The sequence below is a fragment of the Colius striatus genome, chromosome 19 (genome assembly GCF_028858725.1).
Source record: "Colius striatus isolate bColStr4 chromosome 19, bColStr4.1.hap1, whole genome shotgun sequence".
NCBI classification, from domain to species: domain Eukaryota; kingdom Metazoa; phylum Chordata; class Aves; order Coliiformes; family Coliidae; genus Colius; species Colius striatus.
The window spans coordinates 11,568,046-11,592,636 of record NC_084777.1 but is presented as its reverse complement, the minus strand read 5'-3'; the positions used below and the strand labels follow the sequence as shown (position 1 = coordinate 11,592,636).

Here is a 24,591-nt window from a genome sequence, read left to right as displayed (position 1 = left end):
CATCAGCTGCTTGACGGCTGGGTGAAAGCATGACACACAAGCTGGATGTGAGAGGAGCAGCTGCCTGTCTGGTGTCTCCCATGGGGACCTAGGCTGTGATACACTTGCTCCCACCCCTGCCCATGGGACAACCACACAGATGCCTGGTGGTTTCTCTCCAAGTTGCCTGTAGAAAGAAGCAGCTGCTGTTCCCATCTCCATCCACCAGAAACACTGACAATCTAAAAGGTCTAACAGAGACATCTCTGGTGCAGAGCAGTAGCCACATTCATGCTCTGCTGAAGCCAGTTCTCCATCCCAGTTCCCTGGCAGCCAGCAAGGGGCTGGTCAGCACTCCCAGCCCAGCATGGGAAGAGCCACCCAGCACCTCTGCAGCTGCAGCAGAGAAAGGTTTTCCTGCTCTTAAAAAGCCTTTCCATCATTGGAGACAGCACACTCCTCCCTATGGCTTTATCACCTAAAATAACCTCTCTGCAGCTTTCTGACTTGGACATGACATGTATGAAAGTGCAGATCAAGCAAAAGAAACTGGTTGCTCTGCATCCCACCCCACTCTGGTCATTAAACACCAACTGCCACCACAGCCCCTTCCAGAAAGCATCACAGACACCACCCTGAGACACGGCACCCACCTGCAGACAAGTTCCCCTGAGCTTGCCACAGCACTCAGGACATAACTGTCACCTACAGACCTCAGAGCTCAGCCCAGAACGTGGTGACACCCTGTGCAGGAGCAGAGGTCGGTCCCCAGGCTCCCCGAGCCATGGGCACGGGCACAGGCTGTGCTGGGGAGCGTGGCAACCCACCAGCCCGCAGGAGAGGAAGTTTGGTGCCCGTGAGCTGCCAACAGATCCATCTTCAGCCTCTCCCTGACCTCACTGTGCTTTGCTTTCCCACAGCAGCCCTCCAGTTGTATTTCTCTAAAAGCCCTGTGAGATCTCTGGAGCCAAGGAGGTCAAGTGGGAGAGGATCCACGTGTGATGGGACCAGGGATCTGCACCCTGCAGCTGCACAATGAATACTGATGCACTCACAGTATCAGAGCTACGAATCCTGAGTTCACATTAAATTGTCTCCTTGCTGAACTGCAGAATGTGAGCACGGCAAGCTGTAGGAATGGGCTGCAAACCAGCCTGAGAGCTGTGAAAAAGGACCAGCTTCAGGGCATGAGGGCTCTTATTTAGATCTGGAAAACAGCTAACTCAAAGCTAAGCACAGGTTGAGAGCCAAGCTGCTGCGAGGCAGCTGTGCTGAGGGTCACAGCTCAGAAGCACCACGCTGACCTGGTGTGAGCAGTCACCCACAATGTACCAGCTGCCACCACATTCAGCGGCTTGTTGGGAGGGAAGGGAGGGGTACAGCAAAGCAGGCAAAGCAACTGTCTTGTCTTCACAACAAAACCTCCTCCACATCATAAGAACACAGCCCTGTGTTACAAACTCTGCTTGGTTTATCTTACCACAACATAATGGTTCTGGTTTCTCATCCATCAGATTCTACCAAGACTGAAACCTGGTGGGAGCAATTTAACCTTGGTGCAGGCAACCAGCAGGCACTTCTCAGCCAGAACACCACGTCCCGAGTGCCAGCACCGAGCCTCAAGACTTTGCCATCAGGACTTTGCAGTTTCATGGGCAGCCTGAGCTTTGCACACTGGCCACGGGTCTGCAGCAGCTGTCAGACCCATCTCCCGAAACGCCAGCACCTGAGGGGCTGCTGGTGCAAATCATCCTGCACAGCTGACATCCCTGCCATTGCTCTGCAGAGGTGCTGAGAGGCTGCTCCCTTGGCAAGGGGACGCTCAGCGGAGGCCGCTGCAGACGTGCTGCACGTCACCATCTCCTCTCCCTGCCTCCCAACCCCCTCTGCACTCACCTTGAAAGACTGCACAAAGGTCCAGAGCAAGATGCGGATGGTGTAACCCTGGCGGAGCAGCTTGATGAGCCTGGCTGCCCTGAAGAGCCGCAGGAAGCTGAGGTTGATGAAGTTGTCCTGCAGAGAGTAAAGGTTGTGTGTCCCTCAGACATTAAGGCCATGGGACACCACAGCCCGCAAACAAGAAATTAAAATTACCAGCTTCACGATCTAAGCAGCAAATCGGCCACCAGAAAACCTTCCAAAAGAAACATTCGTCAGTGCAGATCACTCCACATGCAGCAAGTATGAGAAAATCCCTCTCCACAAGAGCCCTCCCCTCTGCTCCTGGGTCAGTGATAGGAAAGGAAAAGGCCCTTTCGTTGCTGTCCGGGGAGGTCTTGTTTGCTTTGAGCAAGGCAGATTTTTCTCCCCTGAAAGACTCAGGGAGAGGTTAAAGGTGCCTTATCATCGTTTTGTATCGAGTCAGCTTGTTTGGAAGTCTTGGTCAGCTCTCGCTCTCTGCAAGGAATTGAGCTTAAGCCAAGAGAGCTGCAAGGGGCTGGGTACCACGGCCCCCACCGTAACACAGCAAGGCGTCGTCCACTGAAGGCTCCAACACCCTTGAAAGCGTTTTCTGACCTGGAGGTTTTAAACGTGACGGGACAGGCTCGTCAGGGAGAAATGGCACCAGCAAGACTGCCTGGAAAGATGGATCAATGCAGCAAATCAATCGGGGCTCTGAGTGTTCAACAGCAGGAGGGTGCCTTAGGAACCTGCTGGGTTTTACATCATTATTAAATGTGCCTTTGCAGGTGGATAAAAGAACTGAGACAGATTGGGATTTCCATTTGGTTTGGATGGTTCTCCCCAACCCACACCCTATACTTTTTTCTTCAGGGAGAAGAGGTTTCTTGCCCCAATGAGCTAATCTAGAGAGGGTTCTTTCCAAAACAAAACATGCAAAAGCCAGATCCCTCTTGCCCTCCTATTTTAAGGAGATGAAAAGCAGCCCCTCCCTTCTGCACTTATTCCAATTCACTTATTTGTGAATCTCTGTTCCCAGCCACTTATTTGACTGAGTTAGCTGAAGAGAGAACATCCCACTTTATCAAGCACTGGAGTGGAAAATATAATCATAGAGAGCTCTTGTTGGAAAGATGAGCAAAAACAAGTCTCCCTTGTATTTGACCAGAAGACACCCAGTCATATTAAACTGACCCACACTATTTGGGGGGGCTTGTTGGATCTATTAGTTTACTTAAATGCCAGCTCAGTTTCAGGGCCATTAGCATTGCATTCCACCAATCCCACCAAAGAGGTCAAGAAATCAGTCTCAGGCATGCACTCGGTTTCTCTCATGTTAAAGATGCAAGCAGCTCAGAGTTAGGCACAGACCGTAGATCAGACTCAATCCTCAAATAAAGAGAAAAGAGAAAAGCACAGGTATGTTCAATGAAAGAGCAGACAACACTGAGCTCATTCAAGGCAGCAACAGAAATCAGCTCTGGCAGGCAAAACACAAGCAAGGATTCCCCTGGGTTGTTCGAGGTCAGCAAAACAGGCACTAAAAAGTCAGCACTTGGCTCTTTGCATCAGCTTCTGGTTTATTTTTCACGTTGCTCATGTTCACTTTGCACAATACCAACTGAACTCACCTCAGCAGGGCCACATAAGGTGTGGGGGCAGAGCTGGCCTATGGCTGGATAATCATGTGCTGTCGCTAACCTCGTCCTTAGGATGCTGCTCCCCTGTGCTGGCTGTGGTGCAGGCTGATACACCTCCACAGCAGGCTTCAGTGCAGGGCAAAGGTTTAACCTAGAGCCCATTTTAATGACAGGAACCTGGATCAGACCTTATGTGTGATGCTCAGGGCACTTGGGCTGCAAGTCTGGCTCAAGCCAGACCACTCCTGTGCTCCTAACGCTCCTCCAAGGACCTGTTTCTCTGCCCATGAACCTGCCTCACCTTCCTCCCATCACCTGACTGCAGCTTGGCAGCAAGAACTTTGCTATAAACACATAATCACTGCTGTCATGATGCTTAACATCTGGGCCACCTGCCAGGTCCCACTCCTCACAGGCTCCCTGTGCCACGCCAGGCTTTACACTGCAGTCTGTACACACACTGTAGCAATCAGGGGGCTCAAAACCCTGCAGTTAAGCCTCTGCACTCCTGATTTGGAGGCTGAAATAGCTTTGGTTTTGTCCCTTCAGCCCCAAACCCTCCCTGTTTGACTCGTGTGCTGCCGTATCCTAAAGCTCCAGCTCCACAACCCAGGGAAATCCCCAGCGCCGGCTCGAAGGACGGTTCTGTGCGCCGTGCGTGGGGAGGCAGAGTCACACATGCTGCTGATGGATGGAGAGGCTCCAACGTGTGTAACCCTCAGCACACCACACAGAAAACCCATCCTTCGCCACCTCAGCTCTCCAGGCAGCTGTTACAGTTGCATGCAGCTCAAGGGGAAACTCCACATTGCGATATTTCTCGGGTGTAACAGGGTTTTGCACCAATTCTCCTCGCTCTGAGCCACCTCTGCCACACGACACACACGTGTGAGCATCTTCTGCGTTATCAAGGGCCCCCCCTCTTTCCAGGTTTTTGTTTGCTTCTCTGTTGCACAGATGCTAAAGGCTCACAAGAGGCTCCACAAGGCTAAAGGCTCACAAGAAGCTTTGTCATTTTCAGACCTGCCTGAGGACTAGGAAATTCTGCTTGAAGAACGTTCCCCCCTGGTGCTATTCTCCTGAAAGAGGGAGCTCTGGTACCAAAGGCACCCAGGCACCCACCCAGGGCCCAGCCACTGCTTCCCATGACAGGAGCATGAGTGAAGCTCAGCCAAGTGATGCACCCCTGGGGCAAACTGCAAAGCAGGAGGGGAACAGGGAGAACAGCCATCACAAGTGAAGAACTGGCCTTGATTGCTGTCCCACTGAGGACAGCCTGCTCTTTTACTCGCTCTTAGAGTGTTCTTCACACTGAAAGGCACAAAAGCCATGAAGAACAGGGCGTACAGCTGGATCTGTTCCTCCAGCATCTTCAGCAGCACAGCAGTTTCCTGCCCAAGGCAGGAGCTGTGCCCCCTCTGCCCAGGGATGCAGAAGGGCTCTGCTCTGCACACCAGTGGCAAAGCAGCAGCTCAGGGGTTTGGATTCTTAAACCTGCAGGAGGAATGTGAGGTTTTAACGCCATGGCTGGCCGTGGTCTGTGGGGTTTAGTGAAGGAGGTTACGTTGTGCTGCCACAAAGCAATACACCTGGCAGAAACTGAGCTGTTCATTCCTGTTTCCTCCTGCAGAATGTAACAAACCCTCTAACTTGAAGCTTCAGGTTTTCTGTCCTCAGAATGAAGGGCTCATCCAAAGCTGCAGAGTGCTGTGGGAAGGGGAATCCACCCAAGCCAAGAACAGCATCACTCCGAAGGCTTCAGCAGTTTTCTTCACCCGACATCAACAAGCATTAACCTGTTCTGCCAAGGAACCAGTTGATTGTGTTCCCCTGCAAATGTCTGTAGCATTGCTAGTACCAAAGAGTTCCCCTTCAGCCTGGGGAAAAAAGCTGCTGACTTCCAGAGGATGAAGATTTCTGCCATGCCTGCCCGTGTCCTGGGGACTCTGCCAGTACAGGCACATCCCATCCCATCCCATCCCATCCCATCCCATCCCATCCCATCCCATCTCATGTCCTCTCACCCTGAGCCAGGAAGACTGGAAAAGTGATTTTATGTGTGATGCCCAGATCTCTATTCATTCCCTACGACCTTCCACCCTCCTGCTGTAGTCACCATAGACTCCCATCAGCAGCAGTGGAAGGGTGAAGGCAGCTCCAGGGGACAATGTTGTGCTTTAAGACCTAACCTGGATGAGAAGTGATGGAAGGAGCCAGAACTCACACTTAAGACCCTGAAGGCTGCAATCCTACCAAACCACAGGATGCACATTTAAGCCTTTAACCTGCAACACAGACAGAAACGAGGCCAAAATCTGGCCAAAAGGAGATAAGCTGATTCTTTTTCATATGTGCAGCTGCTACCAGAACACTTCCCTGTGCTGCTGGGCCAGGGGTGTGGGGGATGAAGTCTCCAAAGACACCCTCACAGCTCCCACGGTTGTGTAACACTTCCAGCCACCTCTGCCCACGCAGAGCATTCCCTTCTCAGACTGCACTGGGCAAGCCTCTAACTTACACCTTGTCCTTTTCTTCTTTGCTGCTTCCTAGCAGACAATTCCCTCCTGTGACCCTCCACGAAGCTTATCTGCAGCCTGGCATGAACATTCCCAACTTGTTTCCTACCAGCAACTGTGCAACAGGAAGCCCAGAAGTGAACATGGACCCAAGAGCCAAGGTGGCCAAGGAAACACTTTTGATAAGCTCATGGTCTCATTTGTGTTGTTATTTATAACCACAGCCAAGACAATTAAGAATGGAAGAATGTGTGTCTTTTTTAAATGATATTTTTCTTTTATTCACCTTCTTTTGCTTAATTGATGATTTTCAGAGCCAGAGGCCAGTGTTTCCAAAGGCATCTCTGGAATCCAGCACTGCCTTCCCAGTGGGAGCTGGTTCCCAGTGCTTTTCAGCCCTGTTCATAACACAGCTTACACATTTTACTCGAGGTGTTTACTTTTGCATCCAGGGACTCCACGTCCACTGTGGTGGCAAAACACTTCTGTATGCTGGCATCACAACAGAGACTTTCAGAGCTGAGTAAGAATCCCTCTTTTCTCTTTTGGTTTGAGGGAAGTGAGCCTGTGATCATGCCAATCGTTTACTTTTGCCTCGCAGTATAAACCACAGGCTTAAAACACCTGTAAGGCAGCCCCTCAGTGTGCTGCTTCCCTGTGCAGAAAGCTCAATGCATCTCATCATAAAAGCAAGCAAAACAGTTCCTGAGAACTGAATTGGCTCTTTTGTAAGGGCCAGCCAATCCTCCCTCCTCCAGGTCATCCAGAAGCATCCTTCCCTCCTATCCTCACTCAATTTTCCCACTGAAATAAAGCAAGTGTCAGTCTCCCCTTTATGGTTGTCGGGTGTAACACAGAGCTGAGAGCAGGCTATTGGTCACTGTGCCACCAATTAGCCAAGGGGAAGAAGATGCAGGGCAGAAGCCAGCTCTGAGGCACGCTGCAGGGAGGCTTTTTGTTCACCAGTGCAATCGGAAATCTCATCAAAACGAAACCAAACCAAAGAAAAACGAGAGGGGAGGAAAAAAAACAACCCAAAATCAAAGCAGGGAATTGAAAGAATTGTTTAAATTCAATGAAACCAACCGTGTCCTATATGTGATGTTTTCATGGATGGGTATTGGCAAGGTTATTTACAAATTATTGGTTGGGTTTTGGTGTTTGAGCAGCAGGTGCACAACATACAGACGGAGACATGGTTTTCGCATTGTATGTTGATTGGATGGCGTGATTCAGCAGGTAGATAAGGAAAATAAGGAACAAAACAGGAAACAAAAGAGAAAATGAGTAATCAGGACAAGCAAAAAAGGAAACTCTGAAAACTTTCACTGGAAAAAAACTGTTGGGGTTTTTTTGGGGGGGGAGGGGGGTGTTATATCATGATAATTATATAAAGAAAAAATGCTTCAAACCAAAGCAGGTTCTGAGATCCTACAGGTAACACACACAGTGCAGGAGGCGTTTGCATTTCAGTTTGCAATGCAAATCAGGAGACAATTCACAAACACTTCTCAGTAGGGGTGGTGTTTTTTTGTATTTCCAGGCATAGAGAGAGATGTCAGTTTGCCAAATGCCCCCCCAGCCTCCCGAGGCTGTGTCTGCAAGGGCACCTTCTCCTCAACGCCTCCTATTTTACCTCAGTTACTGAGAGGTGAAAACAACTGACATACGTGGTTCTGCCTAAGGAAATCAAAAAAATACAGCTCTTGCACTGCATTCACAAAGTGAATTGGGTATGACATGGCTAGAAAATGAAAATAAAGCCATTAATCAACATATTTCTTTTCCTTTTATCTTTACTTTTCAGGGGGGTTGAGAGTACCAGTGCAGCAAGGCTGGTGGAAGCCAGGTGAGCAGGTTGGTTTACCTTGGAGAACATGCTTACAGCTGGAAAATATAGTCATGGAGAAAAGGGGTGCTCCTGCAACTACTGGTGAGCCTGATGTCCAGGTCATGGCCTGGAGCTGCAGCAGGAGAGCCTCGAGGCTGGTGGTTACAGGGATGGCTGCAGACTGACAGTTGTATTCAGGTTGTGGCTGCCATCGGGCTTCTCAGCCTGAGAAACACCCCTGTTTGAATAACAGCTGGGGAAGGACTAATGGGGGCTGCCTCTTGGCCAAGGAGAGGTCAATGGAGAAGGAGGCATCCTCTGTTGAGGATGCAGCTCTAAAGAGTGAGGACATGTTCTCCTCCTTGGTATCAACATAACACAGGGCAGGGAGCTGCTCATCCCCAGGCATGCACCGAGACAGACAGTGGAAGGGGGGTTCGGGATTAGTGATGCAGGCTTGTGCAGGCTTGATGCTCATCCCAAGCCTTAGTTACTGCTCTGCCCTACCTGGAAACATAAAGGGCAAAGAGGGATTACAGAGTCGAGGCCGTACGCCTGTGACCGAGGCCCCCGCTGGTCCCTGCCCTCAGCTTTACTCACAAACAGATTTTTCAGCCCTTTTCTACATTTGTTTTAATTAGTTCTAAATACCAGAAGCATTTAAGTGGCTTAGGTGCAACTGCAGTTTAACCAAACAGTGGTTATATAAAGACAGTTGAAAGTGAAACTCTTCCAGGATATTTGTGATCAATGGCACAGAGTGGAGTGTGAGGCCTGTGGCCAGTGGAGCTCCACAGGGATGGGTTCTGGGGCCAGTCTGGTTCAACATCTTCATCAACCACCTGGGTGAGGGGACAGAGGGACCCTCAGCAAGTTCCCTGCTGGCACCAAACTGGGAGCACTGGCTGATTCCCCAGAGGCTGTGCTGCCATTCAGTGGGATCTGAACAGGCTGAGAGTTGGGCACAGAGGAACCTCCTGAGGTTCAACAAGGGCAGAGTCCTGCAGCTGGGGAGGAACAACCCCCTGCACCAGCACAGGCTGGGGGTGACCTGCTGGAGAGCAGCTCCAGGAGAGAGACCTGGCAGTGCTGGCTGATAATAAACTGCCCATGAGCAGCAACGTGCCCTCGTGGGCAAGAAGCCAATGGCAGCCTGGGGGCAGCAAGAGAGTGCGGGCAGCAGGGCCAGGGAGGTTGTGCTGCCCCTCTGCTCTGCCCTGCTGAGGCCTCATCTGGAGTCCTGGGGCCAGTGCTGGGCTCCCCAGCTCCAGAGGGACAGGGAACTGCTGGAGAGAGGCCAGTGCAGGGCCAGCAAGATGCTGAGGGGACTGGAGCATCTTCCTTGTGAGGAAAGGCTGTGGGACCTGGGGCTGTTCAGCCTGGAGAAGACTGAGGGGGATGTTCATGAACACTTAGAAGTACCAAAAGGGTGGGTGTCAGGAGGTTGGGGCAGCACTTTTTTTCTGTAGTTGCCAGTGACAGGACAAGGGGTGATGGGATGAAGCTGGAACACAAAGAGTTCCATTTAAACATAAGAAAAAGCTGTTTGAGTGAGGGAGCCCTGGCCCAGGCTGCCCAGGGAGGGTGTGGAGGCTCCTTCCTTGGAGCTCTTCAAGACCTACCTGGACCTGTGTGACCTGATGTAGGTGGGAGCTGCTTCTGTAGGGGGTTGGACTGGATGAGCTCCAAAGGTCCAATCTAATGACCTCCAACCCCATCATTCATTGATTCTATGATACATCTGTATTGTGCCACTTTCCAGGCAGCTTTGGGACCCTTTGAGCTTCCCCTGATGCACTGTGGGACAAGCTATCACAGAGCCAACAAACCAGGACTGGAGAATACTGAATCCTTCTGTTTGATTTCCAGTCTACATGCCACAGACTGTCCTGAGGACTGGAAGGGGAAGAAGGCTTGTAGTGGCAGTGGAGATGCTGATACAAGACTATTTCTACCACATGCCATCAGATTAAGCAGAATGAACTGCTCCACGAAAGGCATCCTGAAAGCTGCCATGTTGAGGAAGGGGATTCTCCCCCTCTACTCTCATAAGACCCCACCTGCAGTTGTGTGTCCAGCTCTGGGGCACTAACATAAGAAGGACCTGGGGCTGCTGGAGAGAGGCCATGAAGATGTGTCCTTTGTGTCTCCTATGGAGACAGGCTGAGAGAGTTGGGGGTGTTCAGCCTGGAGAAGGCTCTGGGGAGACCTTACAGCAGCCTCCAGTGCCTAAAGGGCTGACAAGAAAGCTGGAGAGGGACTTTTTACAAAGGCCTGTAGTGACAGGAAAGGAGACATGATGGCTTTACAGAAATGCTGCAGAAGGAGGAGATTTAGGGAGGACCCTGATGTCAGGGGCTGGAGTGGTACTGGGGGATACATGGCTTTAAGATAAAAGACAATGTTTGTGAGCAGCTTTGTACAGGACAATGCTGCCAGGGGAAGATGATGAACTACATGAGAAAGTCCTCTTTAAAGTTTGACTTGATGGATCTTGTTACTCATAAACCAAAAGCCTCTCCTTTCCCAGCTGGGAGGAGAATGGAGAGGCACACAGGTGCTCAGGAGCTTCCCTCCATTAGAGTTTACTGACTCTTTTTAGAGGTAATTCCTACTCCAAAGGCATCCCCAGAGTGCTGTCTTTGATGCTGGAAAGCAGAGAAATCACTGCAGGGTGGAAGGGTGATGTCACCACTCCCAGTACCCTCGAGGTCATTGCATCAGTGTCCACCAACTCCCACGAGGTTATTTGGGAGCATGTTTCCTCTCCAGCCCAAGGACCAGCAGTGGGCTTGGGAACCTCTGCCTACACACTAATTCTACTCCTAACAGTTGGCCAGCAGTGCCAAGGGACAGCTGCTACTTCCAACAAGCTGAGGATGTGCACATACAGCCCCAGGCACGCTCTGGTTTATCACAGCTGAACCTGATCAGTCTGCAGCCCATTCCCCAGGTGTCAGACACCTCTCCTGAGGCTGGGCCATCCACTTGGGAGCTGGAGGGAGAGGCCCATTAACCAAGCAGAGACCACTAACCTACCAAGCAAGGGATGAGCAACACTGATGGCTGCTCTCTGCCTGCAAAACAGCTGTATAAAGGAGGATTTTAATAAGCAGTGTGTGGTGTTGTGAAGGAGACTGCTTCCTGAAGGACAAGCTCCCAGTCTCAGGGAGACCACAGGATCCCTCACTGTGGGGGAGTTGGCTGTGCTGCTTCCTCCCAGCCAAAGTGGCTGGAGGACGGGTGGAAGAGAAGCATCAGTTTCTCTCTGGGGCTGATTTGCAATTGTTTTCACAAATTTTCAAACCAAGGCAAAAGTTTGGGTGCCTGACTCTGGCAGGAGAGTGTGCCCCAGGACACAGGGAGTGCAGGCCAGCACCCAGTGCTTGCCCACAGCGCAGCATCTCCTCAGCACTCTGAGAAGTGGTACTCATACCTTGTGTTAGATCTCAGTAACTTTACCCTGCTGCAAGCTGTGCACTGAAAACAATGGGCAGTCCAAAGCCTATGAGATAGGATCCAACAACTCTTAAACAAACACCATTCACGTGGGGAGAAAAGCTCTGGGGGGTTGTGTGCTTTTTTGGCACCAAGGAAGTTAAACAATCGTGCATTTTGTTAGAAACAGAAACACAGTCTTCACCATCAGCTGAATATCCTGTAAAGAAGTCTGGGGAGCAGTCCTTAGCACACAAAAAAACCCACATCCAAAAGGAAATACCAGGGAATGAGGGGAAAATCCTATGGTAAAGTTCAAGTTCATCACACACAGATACAACATCAGCAGCTCAAACATGCCCTGGGAGAGGAGTGCTTTCTAAATTGGACAGTAGCAGCCTGTCGAGGCTCCACTCAGACATCTGCTGCCCTTATGGAAAAATCCTCTAGAATTTCGTGGCTAATTTGTGCAATTCATGTAACCTACAGGACTTGTCAGCAAGGAGACAGCAGTCATTGGAGGGCTGGCCAACAAATCCCACGGCAAAGGTATTTGTTTGTTTTGGTAATAAGAATCAATAGATAGCAATTTGTGCACGTGAGAGAAATGCACCATGTTCCTCCTGATCCAGATCTGCAGGCTGATGAATTTCTGGCTGTTTCTGTGTTCCCATCACTTCTCCCATTCTCACTCCTCCCATCACCTTCACTCTGCCCCATGACAAAGATGGGGCAGGAGCCCCAAGGGACAGACGTGTGTGTCTGTGCGCTGCAAAGCACCTCACACCACAGAACAGCAGTCTTCAACACAATCCCTTTGATCTTTTGCCTCTATGAAATTCAACAGGATTTTTCCATGAATGGCCAAAAGATGGCTCTGGGTTAGAGTCGTGTGCTGCACAAGTAATTGAGATATCCCTTCCCCTGGCAGAGTCACTGGCACTGTCATTCTCCTCACAGCTTTTGGCGTGAGAGCCTTTGGGGCAGACAGCCGTGCTCATCTCCCTGCAAAGAGCAGAGCTGATGGAAACAGGCTGCCAGGTCACCCAAAGACATCATCATACCACGAGTCCAGAGACAGGTCTAGGGAATAAGGGCTGGTAGGGAGAAGGTGCAATGTCTTGACGGGGTAGAGCTTTGTTAGGAAACGAAGCAAAGGGAGCAAACCGTACTTACCGCAATCTCTGTTACTAAAATATCAGTAATACTTCCCAACACTGTGACAAAATCAAAGACATTCCAGGCATCTCGGAAATAGTTCTGCCAAATGAGAACACAGGGGGATAGGGGGATGCAGGGGTTAATCTCCTTTTGCAACACAGGCCTTTGTTTGTTTTTAAATGGGCATGGTGAAATAGGAGCAGTGTCATGTAGAGGGGGAAAGAGTGGAAAGTAAAGGAGGAAGGCACATACCAGCACACCAAAGGCAATGATCTTCAGCACACACTCCATTGAGAACATGGATGTAAACACAATATTCAGGCATTTCAACATTTCTTCATATGCTTCAGGAGCATCATAGAACTGAATCAGGATGGAAGAAAGGCTGTTACTGGAAGATCACTCACAGGGTAAAAGCTTCCCAGCTGACTTGCCTGACTGCAAGACTCTTGCCCATTTTAGGGCCAGATTTTGTGCTCACTTTGAGCAAGACTTGGGGTTACAACATGGTTATTCATTCCACTCCAGAAGCACACCATTGCCTGCATTTCTGTCTAATGGGGTAGCTGAGGATACACCAAGGATGAGGGACTGTTGCTGGTGTACGCCCCTCTGCAAGCAGAGCATGGACCAGGAGGGAGAAAGGGCATTTTCAAAACCAGAGGACAAAAGCAGAACTGTGCTTCATTCCAGCAGAGCCTAAGAATATGGTGACCCCTTGACTGTGAAGATAATCTAAGCTAGGAAAGGGAAAGGAGGGGAGATGATCCACAAGACTCAGCCACCTTCATCTCTTCCTCTTAGGCACTGTGGATCACATCTCAGAAGCTTGACACTGCTGCAAATTGGAGTAGTTTCCCCAGGATGGCTGGATGTGAAGCATCCCCAAGAAGTGACCCTGGTCTGCAGCAGGAAGCCCAGGTTGAGCCAGGAGCCCCATCCCCCCGAGCCCAGTTCCCATCCCACTTGCTGTATGCTGAAGGGGCTACAAGCTGAACCAGCCCCCTACAGCAGCATCCCATCCACAACATCTCATCACAACTAAACCACCTCCCTTCAGGGACTGAAGGAATCCCACGAGGCCTCTAAAAACAACACCAGGCAGGAGAGAAGTGGCGATTGCTCCTGCCAGTCACCCTCAGCTCTCAGCACAAAGCCTCTGCAGCACACACCGCGCTCTCAAGCCCAACACCGCAAAGGTTCCACAGCAGCCCACTAACCTTCATCATTAGGACAATGGTATTGAGTGCAATCATGACCATGATAAAATACTCAAAGGGAGGGGACACCACAAACTTCCACATCTTGTACTGAAAAGATTGCTTGTTCTGAGGCATGTAGCGGGTCAGTGGCTTGGCACTTATGGCGAAGTCTATGCAGGCCCTCTACAAAACAAAAAGGGGATGAAAAGAGTACAAACCAAACCAGAAAACAACAACAAAAAAAGGGGCTGTCAGTCTCTGTCACTGGGGATAACGCTGGGGGGTTGGAGGGAGCGTTCCTTTGAGGATGGTATCCCTGTGTGTTCCTCACGCAATGTGAGTACCTTGACGCAGGATCCCCAAACTGCAGCCACTTGGGCACAAAGAGCAATCCATTTTTCATTCAAAAAACAAGTATTGTGAAACCCAGGTGTGTTCTCACACACAGCAAAACCTGTCCAGCTAACACAGAATGTGAACTGAGCTCAACCAATTAGCCAACAAATATCTCCGGGTGAACTCTCAAAGGCAGCCTCAGCCAGGTCTGTTCACATTGGTATAAAACTTCATTAAAAATTGGTTTCTACCCCCAAAAAGTTTTGATTCTGGAGTGTTTTCTGATCTTGGGTTTAGGTAAGAACCCAGAGGTTTATTTTAGTGCAAGAAAATAGCTGCTTAGGTGAAAAATGATGTGTGAAGCCTCTCGAAATATCCTGCTTTATTTTGGACTTTCTGTTCGTACAGACAAACAATGCACCACGAGGTAACTGATTCAAAAGTCATCTCTTTTCATCAAAACCAAGTTCCAGTTTCAAAAGACAGGAAAAGAGATGGTTCTTTGCACAACAGGCCATTGAGGCTGTGGGACCCCCAGACAAAGGATGCTGCAGATCCTAACAATCTGCATGGCCTCAGGAGGAAACTGGACACAGCCGTGGCAGAAAGATACACAGATGCTGCTAACTGGAGAAAAACCACATCCAACTCAGGGAGTTTCTGAGCTGGAAATGATGGTATTTGCTAGAGCATTAAAGAAAAGCCTCATACGTGCTTGCCCTGGTCTTACACACCTCAGGAGACCAACATCTCAGTCGGGCACAAGTGTAGCCTGCTGAGCGGTGCTTTCCTTTGGGGAGCTGTAGCAATTGTAGCTCAGTTACATTTCTGATGACTGGCCTCTAAAAGGCCAAAGATTTCTGTCTCCTTTCACACCTGCACACTTGAGCTAACGTGCAAGTCCAGATTCACTTGGGAGCAGAGGAGTGGTCCGTGGGGATGTGTGACAGTGCTCACTAACAGGCAGCACTTGGGGGCTGTCCCTGGCTTTGTTCTTCTGCATGAGCTGAACCTGTCTGTCACTCAGTCTCTACACCACACCCCCTCAGGTAAGGACTGCTCTAAAGCCCCCCCATGGCACAAGAGGAAGGAGGAGAGGGCTTCCACCTGCATCCAGGTGCTCTGAGCCCCCAGGTGCTAACTCCAGATTCAGAAGACGTGGGTACCTCGTTTTTCTCGAGGCTGCACTCTGACATCACTTTATCTCCTTGCTCTTGGAAGGTGATGATGATTAAAGCCACAAAGATGTTCACAAAGAAAAAAGGGAAGACAACAAAATACACCACGTAAAAGATAGACATTTCCATTCGGTAGCCAGGGCTGGGACCCTGTTCCTCGTAGGTGGCATCCACCGAGTGCTTCAGCACACTGCAATCAAGGGCACAGAGAGAAGAAAAGTCAATGAGATCAGTGTGAAGCACCAATGACAGCCTGATAGTCACCCACTGGCCTTCACTCGTTTGGAGGGTTTTCCACATATGCTCAGGTCAAACTCACTCCCATCTCTATGGGTGGGAAGAAGTTTTCCTTGAGGATATTTTCAGGGAAACCCTTGCTGTTTTCACCATTCTGCAGAATGATGGAGACTTGCTACGGTACAGATCCACTTATCCCCCTGGCCAAGGGGAGAGGATACAGTCAGATCTGGCTTCTCTTCTTTGGTCAGCAGGAGTGAAGGAAGGGAGGGAAAAGAAAGGTGCTGATGATCTCTGAGTAGGGGAACACAGTGAGGTTCTGGAAAAGGAGAACTGATGCTGCATGAGTCTTTGCTTTATGAAAGAGCTGAACGTGGAGGACAGGGAAGGCCTGCCATGGAGAAAGCCTGACTGTGAGTTGCACTCCACGTGTCCCAGCAGAAAAGGGTGCCAAAATAAAGTCGCATGCTGAGCAGTAAATACATGTTTGGGACTGTCATACCCAGCATACTTTCTATGTAGGTCACAATACTTTTTCCCCTCTCATTTTTCTTCCTTTACAATTACCAGTTTTACAGCTGAGAAAGACATGCAAGTCCAGAAGACTGGAACAAGCAAGCTCTGAAGTACTGACAACTGCCTCAGCATCCCTGTGCAAGCTCAGGAGAACGTCAAGAAAAACACAGAGCCCTGCCTGCTGAGCCCCCCAGTAACCACACCAGGGAAAGAAAAAGCTTAGCTGATGAAAGACTAGTCATATTCCACAGCTCAGCTGCAGTTTATGTGGCCCCCAGAGCTGTGGAAAGCTGCCACTGCCTTCTCCATCAGCCACCCTGCCAGTCCCTGTACTCACGTTGGCCACCCCTCGCCCGTGGAGACGGTGAAGAGCGTGAGCAGAGCCCAGAGCACGTTGTCATAGTGGAACTCATACTTCCTCCATTCCCTGGGCTGTGCCTCCACCTCATCTTTTTCATAATCGAGGTACTGACCCCTTGGGAAAAAAGAAAGAGAGAAGCAGAGCAAATGAGAGAATGAAACCAAATGGAGCACTTATGTGACTGACTGAGGAGCACTGGAAGGCACCAGTGGCAGAGTCTGGCTGTGCTATGAATTAAAGGACTGAAGAGACAGCCTCTAGGTTTGCAACAGAAGTCAAGTCCATTTTTTGAGCCATTTGAGCTGCAGGAACTGGACCTGAGCTCTAGAAATGAGAGAAATTTTACTCAGGACATTCATCCATTAGGCAAAGCCAGCAACAGACAGCATGCTGGGCCCAAAACTGTCTGACCCCACAGAAAACTGTGCTGCTGGATGGGGAAAAACCTCTGGCTCCTGCTTCAGAGCTGGATCTCACTTCTAACTGGCTCCTGCTTTGAGAAACAGAGGGACCTGGCACCTGGAGAGTTTCCCCTTAACCTACATTGCTCTGCAATGTCACATTTCCTTCTGTGATGTGTCTGCTTTACTGCATGGAAGAACTGCAGCAACAGCCTCCACAGCTGTGTGCAAACGTGGTCCCTTCAGGGACGTGCTCTGTGCTCTCAGGGCAGCAGGAGAGGGGCACTGTGGGCAGACCTGGGCAGTGCTGGGCCCAGAACAAAGGCAAGTGAGGAAGGTGCAGTTTTGTTGAGTACAGCAGCTTGAAAGGCTGCTGCAAATGATAAAGCACAGAGCTTTTAAGATATTCAAATACTGACCCCCTTTTGTAGCTAATTAGGAGCTCTTTAACTTCCTACTGACTCACTTCTGATTATTTATTCATTATGTTTTTCTAATTCATGGGAGCCCTGAGAATCAAGGTAGCAGCAGATAAAGAGACATGTCATCCCTTCACAACCTGTCACCTTAAAACCCCAGCCAGCCCTCCCTGAGAAAAGGAGCCTGCTCCCACCTGTGCCACTGAGCATTTGGGTAAGCATTTGCTAGATTAGAGCCAGGGGCAGTGCAGCTATTGAAAGAACAGAAGGGAAGCTTCACTTCTAGGGTACTTGTGCTGGAGCACTGCTCTTACTCACAGGAGACTCCTCAAGCTCAGCAGATACCTGAGTGATGCAGCTTTGGGACAGCCAAGGGAGCTCCTGCTGCCAGAGGGCAGTCAGGCTCCCCCCAACAGCCCCTGCCCACAGCCATACCTGCAGTCCTTCTCCAGCTCCTTAGACTCATCAGTGCAGTAGAAGAATCTGCCCTTGAAAAGCTGCACAGCAATGACAGCAAAAATGAACATGAAGAGCATGTAAACGATGAGGATATTGAGGACGTTCTTCAGGGAATTCACCACACAGTCAAAGACAGCCTGGGGATGGAGGGGAAGGAGGTTAAGGGGTTGGAAGGAAGGAAAAGTACATCCAACATCTTGGCATCCAACTGGACTTGGGAGTAATGACCCACCCCACAGTCCACGGATGGTTCTGTGGACATGCACAGCAAATGTCTCCAGCTGTGAGCCATAATGCCAGCACCTTACACCTCCTGCTCCCTTGGCCAGTTTGGCTGTGCCACTGGGTTTTCTGGTGCAGCCCATAAAATGTACAGCAACCACCACAGCTTGTCAAGATAAATATCAGCCCTCAGCAAACACTGCCATGGGCAATCACGAAATGGAAAACATGCTTGTGTTTCATTTATTCCCAGTGGATGGGTAAGAAATCATCAGCTGTGTTACTTGCTGACCACTGTTTGAACTGTTTGAATCAGGAGGAAAAGGGAGCAGACACAAAACAACCCAATTTTTCTAATGAGCTATCTGCCAGGACTGTGTGAGTAGCCCAGTCAGCACGTGTCACTTCTGAACTCCCTGCAAAGAGCTTTTCAGATGCATTTATTATCTGGTTCTTAGTCACTGATTCATTGTTACAAGTCATTTGCAGATTCATTTTAGTCTGAGGAGTTTGTCCTAATAATAGAAGCTGAGCAGCCTCACAGCCCAAGTGCAGGGTTTGTACAATCCTGCTCCTGTTGCTCTGAATGGAAGTGAATAATTCACAAAATGCCACTCCTGATGCAACCCAGAAAGCCTGAATTAAAACACTAGAAACATCCCTCATCCCCCCATTAATCTCTGTGATTGTTGCATTTGACACCACATCTGGGGATAAAAAAATGAGTCCACTCGATTCTGAAGACAAACCACACGATATGACTCCTGCTTCACATAAAGGGTTGTGAATAGCTCTGCAGAACTGGTAAAATGACTCTGTAAAAGGGCTTGAAAATAAGGAAGACATTCACCAGAGGGACGGGGTTTGGTGTCCTGTGGTGGGACTGAGCTGCTGCTGCCTGTTTTGTGACCTGAGAGCTGCATGTTGCCAATCCCTAAACAAAGACCTTTTTCTCCATTGTGCAGTGCTACTCTCCCTTATCTTTTGAGGTAAATCCAGTATGCACAAAAGTGCAGAAAAGCAAGGTTATTTCAGCACGAACTGTGGGCAAGGACAAAAGCAAACGTGCAGCACAGCTGACCCCGCTACTCAGAACAGGGAGGGTCAGGCAGAGTTTCAGCATCCATCGCCTCTTCCCCAGCTCACCCAGGAGAGAGCTGGCAAGCAGCAGTGCCACACAAAACCCTTACACCAGGGCTATTCAGGAAGTCCCAGACCTCAGAAATGATCCCATCTTCTAACTCCTTCCCTTCTCTGCCTCCAGGGATCGACTGCACCTCAAAGCTTCCACGGAACGGTGGTGAATAAGTAACCACGGGCCATTATGTTTGTTTTACTTTGTAACCTGAGTGTTGCAGAGATGAAATAAAACCCTGCACTATACATTATGCAATAGAAAAGAGGAACAAATTAAAAGCCCTCATACAGCAATGACATTTCTCTTTAGACAGGCTGTGGAAAATCTTGCACTATTCAAGCTCGGCTCTCCAGGGAAAGTCAAACCCTCCAAACCCTATTTTCTCCCACATAATCCCTCAAAGCACCACACTTAGGAACTGTAATTTAATTTGCTTGTGGCTTTTTTCCCCCTTCTCTTTTTTTAGAAGCCTGACTTTCATGGGCATTCACAAGAACTCGTAACACTGACCACAATGTTTGCAGGAGAAACAAGTGTTTGCCATTTGCTAAACATCTGCCCAGCTACTCTGATGAACCTGGCACAGGGATTGATTGCAACACAATCAGAAGGAACAGGAATCACTTGGACTCAGCTCAGTCCATCAGCATCCACTCAGATCAGCTGTGAACCTCCAGAGAAGCAAAGATTTGTGGTTCTCCTCTAACCTTCAGTTTTGGCAGCCGTTTAATGGTCTTCAGTGGCCGCAGGACCCGCAGGACTCGCAGTGACTTGATTGTGTTGATGTCCTTGCCTTTGGTTCCTCTGCAAAGGGATAAAAGGCACAAGAACAACAGAGGGAATAGTTTGGTCCTCGGATCACTGACTAGAAGATTGACAGGCACCCAGTGTTGTTTTGCTTGTGAGCTGGTTTGGGTTTGGGGTTTCTTTACAGGTTGTGGGTGCAGACAGCACCAGAGAGGACTGCAGATGAACACCCACCTCAGATGCTTCTGTCACTGTGCAGGAGGAAGGCTGTGGGCAGCACATGGCCCTTGCAGTGCTCAGCCACAAGTGCTCTTCAGCCTTCACTCACTCCCCAGCTACTCACCGAGCATCACCTGAGCTTCCAGCCCCAGCTCCCCACACAGGCAATGGCCAAAGCCAGGGCAGCAGCACACCTCGGCTGCAGCCACAGGAGAGGAGGCTCAGTACATCCCTCCCAGCCCCAGGCAGGAGAAGTGAGGAAGTCACCATCAGCTCTCCTCCCTCCCAGTCACCTGGGTGAGACAGGAAGATGTTTCTCATGTGCACTTCTCTGGCAAGGACATTGCATCTAGACAAGCAGACAGTGACCAGAGGGACCTGGAGCCTTCATGGTGAAGGACAGAGCTCTCCTGGGGACCAGAGCTGCTCCATGCTCACACCCTCATCCTCGAGTCTCTCTTGGAAGACATGCTACCAAGCCCATGCAGGAACATGTAATATGATGGCATATTACATGCCTGGAGCAGTGCTAGGACAACTTCCCACTTACACATGCAGGTGCTGTAAGTCACATTTTGGTTTTAGTCTTTGTTAGAACTGAATGCAAGACTTGAGGCTGTTCCTCTTGTTACCATCAAGAGGTTTTTAGGGCAAGGACAGAGTTCTCTTCCTCGTGCACTTCCAACATAAATACAACAGACACAGTTACATCTTCTTCCAACCCAACAGCAAAACAATGACATTCCCCTTCATTTCATATGGAGTGAAAAATGGGATGAAAAGTGTTTAACAGAGTTTTATTGATGGCTACAGGTTTGGGTCTGAGACTGTATTAACAGAGGTGTGAATGAACAACATGTTGAACAGATGCTGATACAGCTATTCTATTCTGTTCTCTTCCAGATCACTAAATGTTTCTCTCCTCCAACAGAAAAGCAACAGAAATAACCTGAGAGACCCACGAGAGGTATGTGCAGGCAGGGGACTGCCAAGCTCCCCCTAGTCTACCAGCCAGCCCTGTGCTAAGGGTCAATCACTAAGAGTGGAGGAAACCACCTCATTTTGTGGCTGGCTGACCCTGCTCAGCCCTGGAAGGTGTCTTTTTGCAATCCATCCACTTCTAAAAGACTAATAACCCAATACTAATACTGTACTACTCAATAGTAACACTGGGTTGAAGTCTGCAACCTAGGAACACACATTCCTCTGTCAGCTCCAGTCTCTCTCTCTCCAATTAGCAGCCACTGCAGTTGTCCTGAAACGCAATGAGCAGCCAGACACAAGGAGTTTTTGGAGGGCCAGGAGTTGTATCCCAACGACATACATTGAACACAAGTTGCCTTTGCACATTATTTACTAGAAATGGGGGCTGGGGGCAGGACACAGGATGGAGATTTACCTCCCTGCTCCCTATCTTGTCTCTCAGAGCTGCTTTAGGGTCATTTTCCATCAGCTGCAGGTGGGTCCTGACTGCTGGCACAGCTGTAAATCCAGGTGATGGAGCTAACACTCAGGGAGTTACAGGACTGGTTCAGTGCCACAGGACTGGTTCAGTGCCACACAACAGCTGTTGTATAAATGAAAGGAATCTTTTTTGATTCTCATTAGAGACCTTTTAATCTTGTCAAGACAAAGCAGACAAAGCTGCCAACACAGCTTTTACTGACTTTTTCTTCAGGTGATTGAAGATCTGGCCCATGTTTGGCTTTGCATCCTTGCTTTCAGATCACCAGCTCCTAGCAAGCAACAACCCTGCCACAGTCACTGCAGCCATCTCCTTGTCTCCACAGCCTCCAGCTGAGCCAGGCAAATCCGAGCTCACCTATTCTCCAGGCAGCTTTGTCTGATCCTTAGCAATGCCCTGGCTGCAAAACAACTTGTTCAGCCTCTTGAGGACAGTCAATGGCAGGAGGGAAATAGAAGGGGAAGGAGATTCCACCACGGCTGATGGTCACCCAGCACATGCTCATCACCTTGGCTGCCCCTGCTGCTCCCTCCACTCTCTCCCCTCTGGAAGGCCAGGTAAATAGCTTGAGCTGCTCCTTGCTCAGCTGTTTGGGGTTTAGCTAGATAAAGAAGCCATGGCAGAGAGTGTGAAGAGGTAGGAGCTGAGGAAAGTAGAGGTGAGAGAAGAGTGAAGGTGAGAGGGTTAAAGGACACTTGGTTGGGCAGTAAGGGGAAAAAAAAAGGTGGGATATCTTGGACCAGAACTGTATTCAATTCTTGGTCATTTGTGGCCATTGTGGCCATTGGCCATTGTGGTTTGCAGACTAACACACAGCCCAGCTTAGCACAGCCACTGGCAGGTAGCAACTGAACTAACAAACCTCAGCAGTCCTCACCTGGGTTCAAGAATCACCTATCAACCACGCTGCTGTGTGTCTGTGCTAAATAACAACTGTAATCAGTAAATCTCCTGGAAGGGAACTTTAAGACAACAACACAGACACTTCTCAGCTCTGAAGGAGCTAGTTCAGGTCTCACAGGACTGGCTCCAAGCCTGAAGCAACAACCTCAGTGGATTTAATATCTCTGGGAAGGTTAAACAGACCTACTGGTGACTAGTGAAGAGGAAGGGCAGAGCAAATCTTTCCCTCAGGTCTAGGAGAGAAGCAGCTGGTTTCCCCTCGCAGAGGAAGGTGTGCAGGTGACTGCACAGAGAGCTTGGAGGTGAAGGGCAGATGCTTCCAGTCCTACCAAATTCCTTCTGCCTGAACAAGGCCACTAAGGAGGGTTGATTTATCTCTTTTTCGCCTCCTTTCAGGATCTAAGCAAGTAAAGAGCATGAGCCAATTAAATGTTAATGGAACTGATGACCCAAGTCATATGGAGAATCCTGAAAGATCACACTTATTTCTCTTCACAGCAAGGCTCCTGCTCTAGGAGAATGCTTTTCCAACACACTGGTGCTCTGAGCTAGAGGGATGAGATTGCATTCTGATCAAATGGATTTTCTGCAACTATTTCAGCCTGTTAAATGAAACCTTAAAGGTTGGTTTTGGTGTTTTTGTAAAACCCTCTCTGCCAATATTGGTACCACTCTAATACTAAACCAGGTGTCCCACCAAAGAAAAGGGCTCAGGTGGAACTAGGAATCAGTCAAAAGGTGTCTGCAAGCACACATTTGACCAGAAATACTCACAGCAAAAATAAGCTGCTATGGAAGGACAAGATCTCAGGTGACTGCAGAATAACAACCACAAAATCCAGAAGAGCAGGCAGGATAAAGACAGTGAACAGAAGCCCAGGGACTCAAACAAAGAACACAGTGAAAAAAAACACACTAGGTCAATTCTGGTTGTATTAAGCCAGTTCTGTTTTTTTTCTGGGCCAGTTTGCTGCTCATTCATTGCTTTAAACATAAACACTAACAATGCTTTAAAGAGCTTTTCATGGCCTTTTTCCCCTCTAATAAATAAAAGATCCTTTAAAAAATTAATAGTTCTTTCAAATGGAAGCTTCTTGTTTCTGTTCCTCCTTCCAGCAGCTCTGATTTCATGTAACATGGGCCCCTCAGAGCCATGTCATCAAATATTCAGAGCAGGGTGGAGTCACCATCATCTGCAGTTGCCTGAAACCACCAGGGCAGAAAGTGAATCTGCAGTGGAGAATCAACGACGTCGTGCAACTCAAGCACAGAGCCGCCCTCTCCCAGGGTCTAAATGATCTGCTTTCCTAGACAGGAGGCAGAAACAAGTACCTGATTTCCTAGACCACATCACAGCCCTTTCTTCTCATCCTTTTCCTTGCATGCCTGGTTGTCAGCTCAGCTGTGGAGGAGCCCACTGGAGCTCCTGCCCTGCCTGGAGCTGTGAGGTGCTGCAGCTCTGCCAACCCCTCTGTCCCCAGAGCAGAGTTGTGCTGGACCCACCAGTGACACACACAGTTAAATGCAACTTCTGCCACCTCCTCCTTCACAAAGTGCCCCTGCCAACCTTTCAGAAAGCTCTCCACACTCTGCTTTCACATCAAAGGCTTTCACCCACGTCAGGGGCTGACAGCCTGAGTCCCAGCCGGGTGGCATTGCCCAGACTGCACAAAATGAGGCCTGAAGCTTCCAGCACTGCTGATGCAGTTTAGAGGTGCAATCCTCTCAATCAGAACTAAACTGCATCTTTAAACCCTGTTATTAAGGCTTTCATGAACTCCCATTCATACACTGTTATGTACCCACCAAGTCATCCCCTCAAACCTTTTTGGTACATGTGCATTTGCTGATCATGGTCTCTGACTCTCTGGACAAGGTCTACTTGTCTATCTAGTCTGCTTCTATCCTCTGCTTAAAGAAAAGTAAGATGAATGAGGATTTGTTAAGGGAATTTCACTGAATAATGAGTAATAGAGGGACAAAGGAGTCGATGCAATGGGTGTAACATGGTTCATTTCCACAGTGGTAAGTGTGTGTACACATGTTTGACAGGCATAACAGTGTGGCAAGAGACAGGAATAACATATTACCCCATGAAACTCCTAGAGAGAGATTCCAGCAAGAAGAAGACAAAGAAAGAGCAGAGTCAATGACAAACAATACAGACATGTGCTGGCAGATAATCCCATCCCCTGTCCCACACCCACCAGCTCCATGTTCACAAAAATAACCAAGCCAGGAAGCAACAGCTTGGCTGTACAGCACCTACCCCCCATTCCCCTCCCTGCATTAGCCCTTGGACTGGCAACAGACAGGGCAAA

At 49.3% G+C, this 24,591-nt stretch overlaps 1 protein-coding gene across 1 annotated transcript in view; it reads right to left on the bottom strand.

Moving 5' to 3' along the window:
• CACNA1B (calcium voltage-gated channel subunit alpha1 B) overlaps nt 1-24,591 on the bottom strand; it is a 324,587-nt gene that overhangs the window by 44,268 nt on the left and 255,728 nt on the right. Inside the window, exons 26-34 of the mRNA XM_062011331.1 lie at nt 19,644-19,740; nt 17,553-17,713; nt 16,274-16,411; nt 15,172-15,373; nt 13,688-13,852; nt 12,720-12,830; nt 12,483-12,566; nt 7,124-7,129; nt 1,876-1,992 (exon numbers count right to left, since the gene is read on the bottom strand). Coding sequence (XP_061867315.1) covers nt 1,876-1,992; nt 7,124-7,129; nt 12,483-12,566; nt 12,720-12,830; nt 13,688-13,852; nt 15,172-15,373; nt 16,274-16,411; nt 17,553-17,713; nt 19,644-19,740 — 1,081 coding nt within the window. The remainder of the gene's footprint in view (nt 1-1,875; nt 1,993-7,123; nt 7,130-12,482; nt 12,567-12,719; nt 12,831-13,687; nt 13,853-15,171; nt 15,374-16,273; nt 16,412-17,552; nt 17,714-19,643; nt 19,741-24,591) is intronic.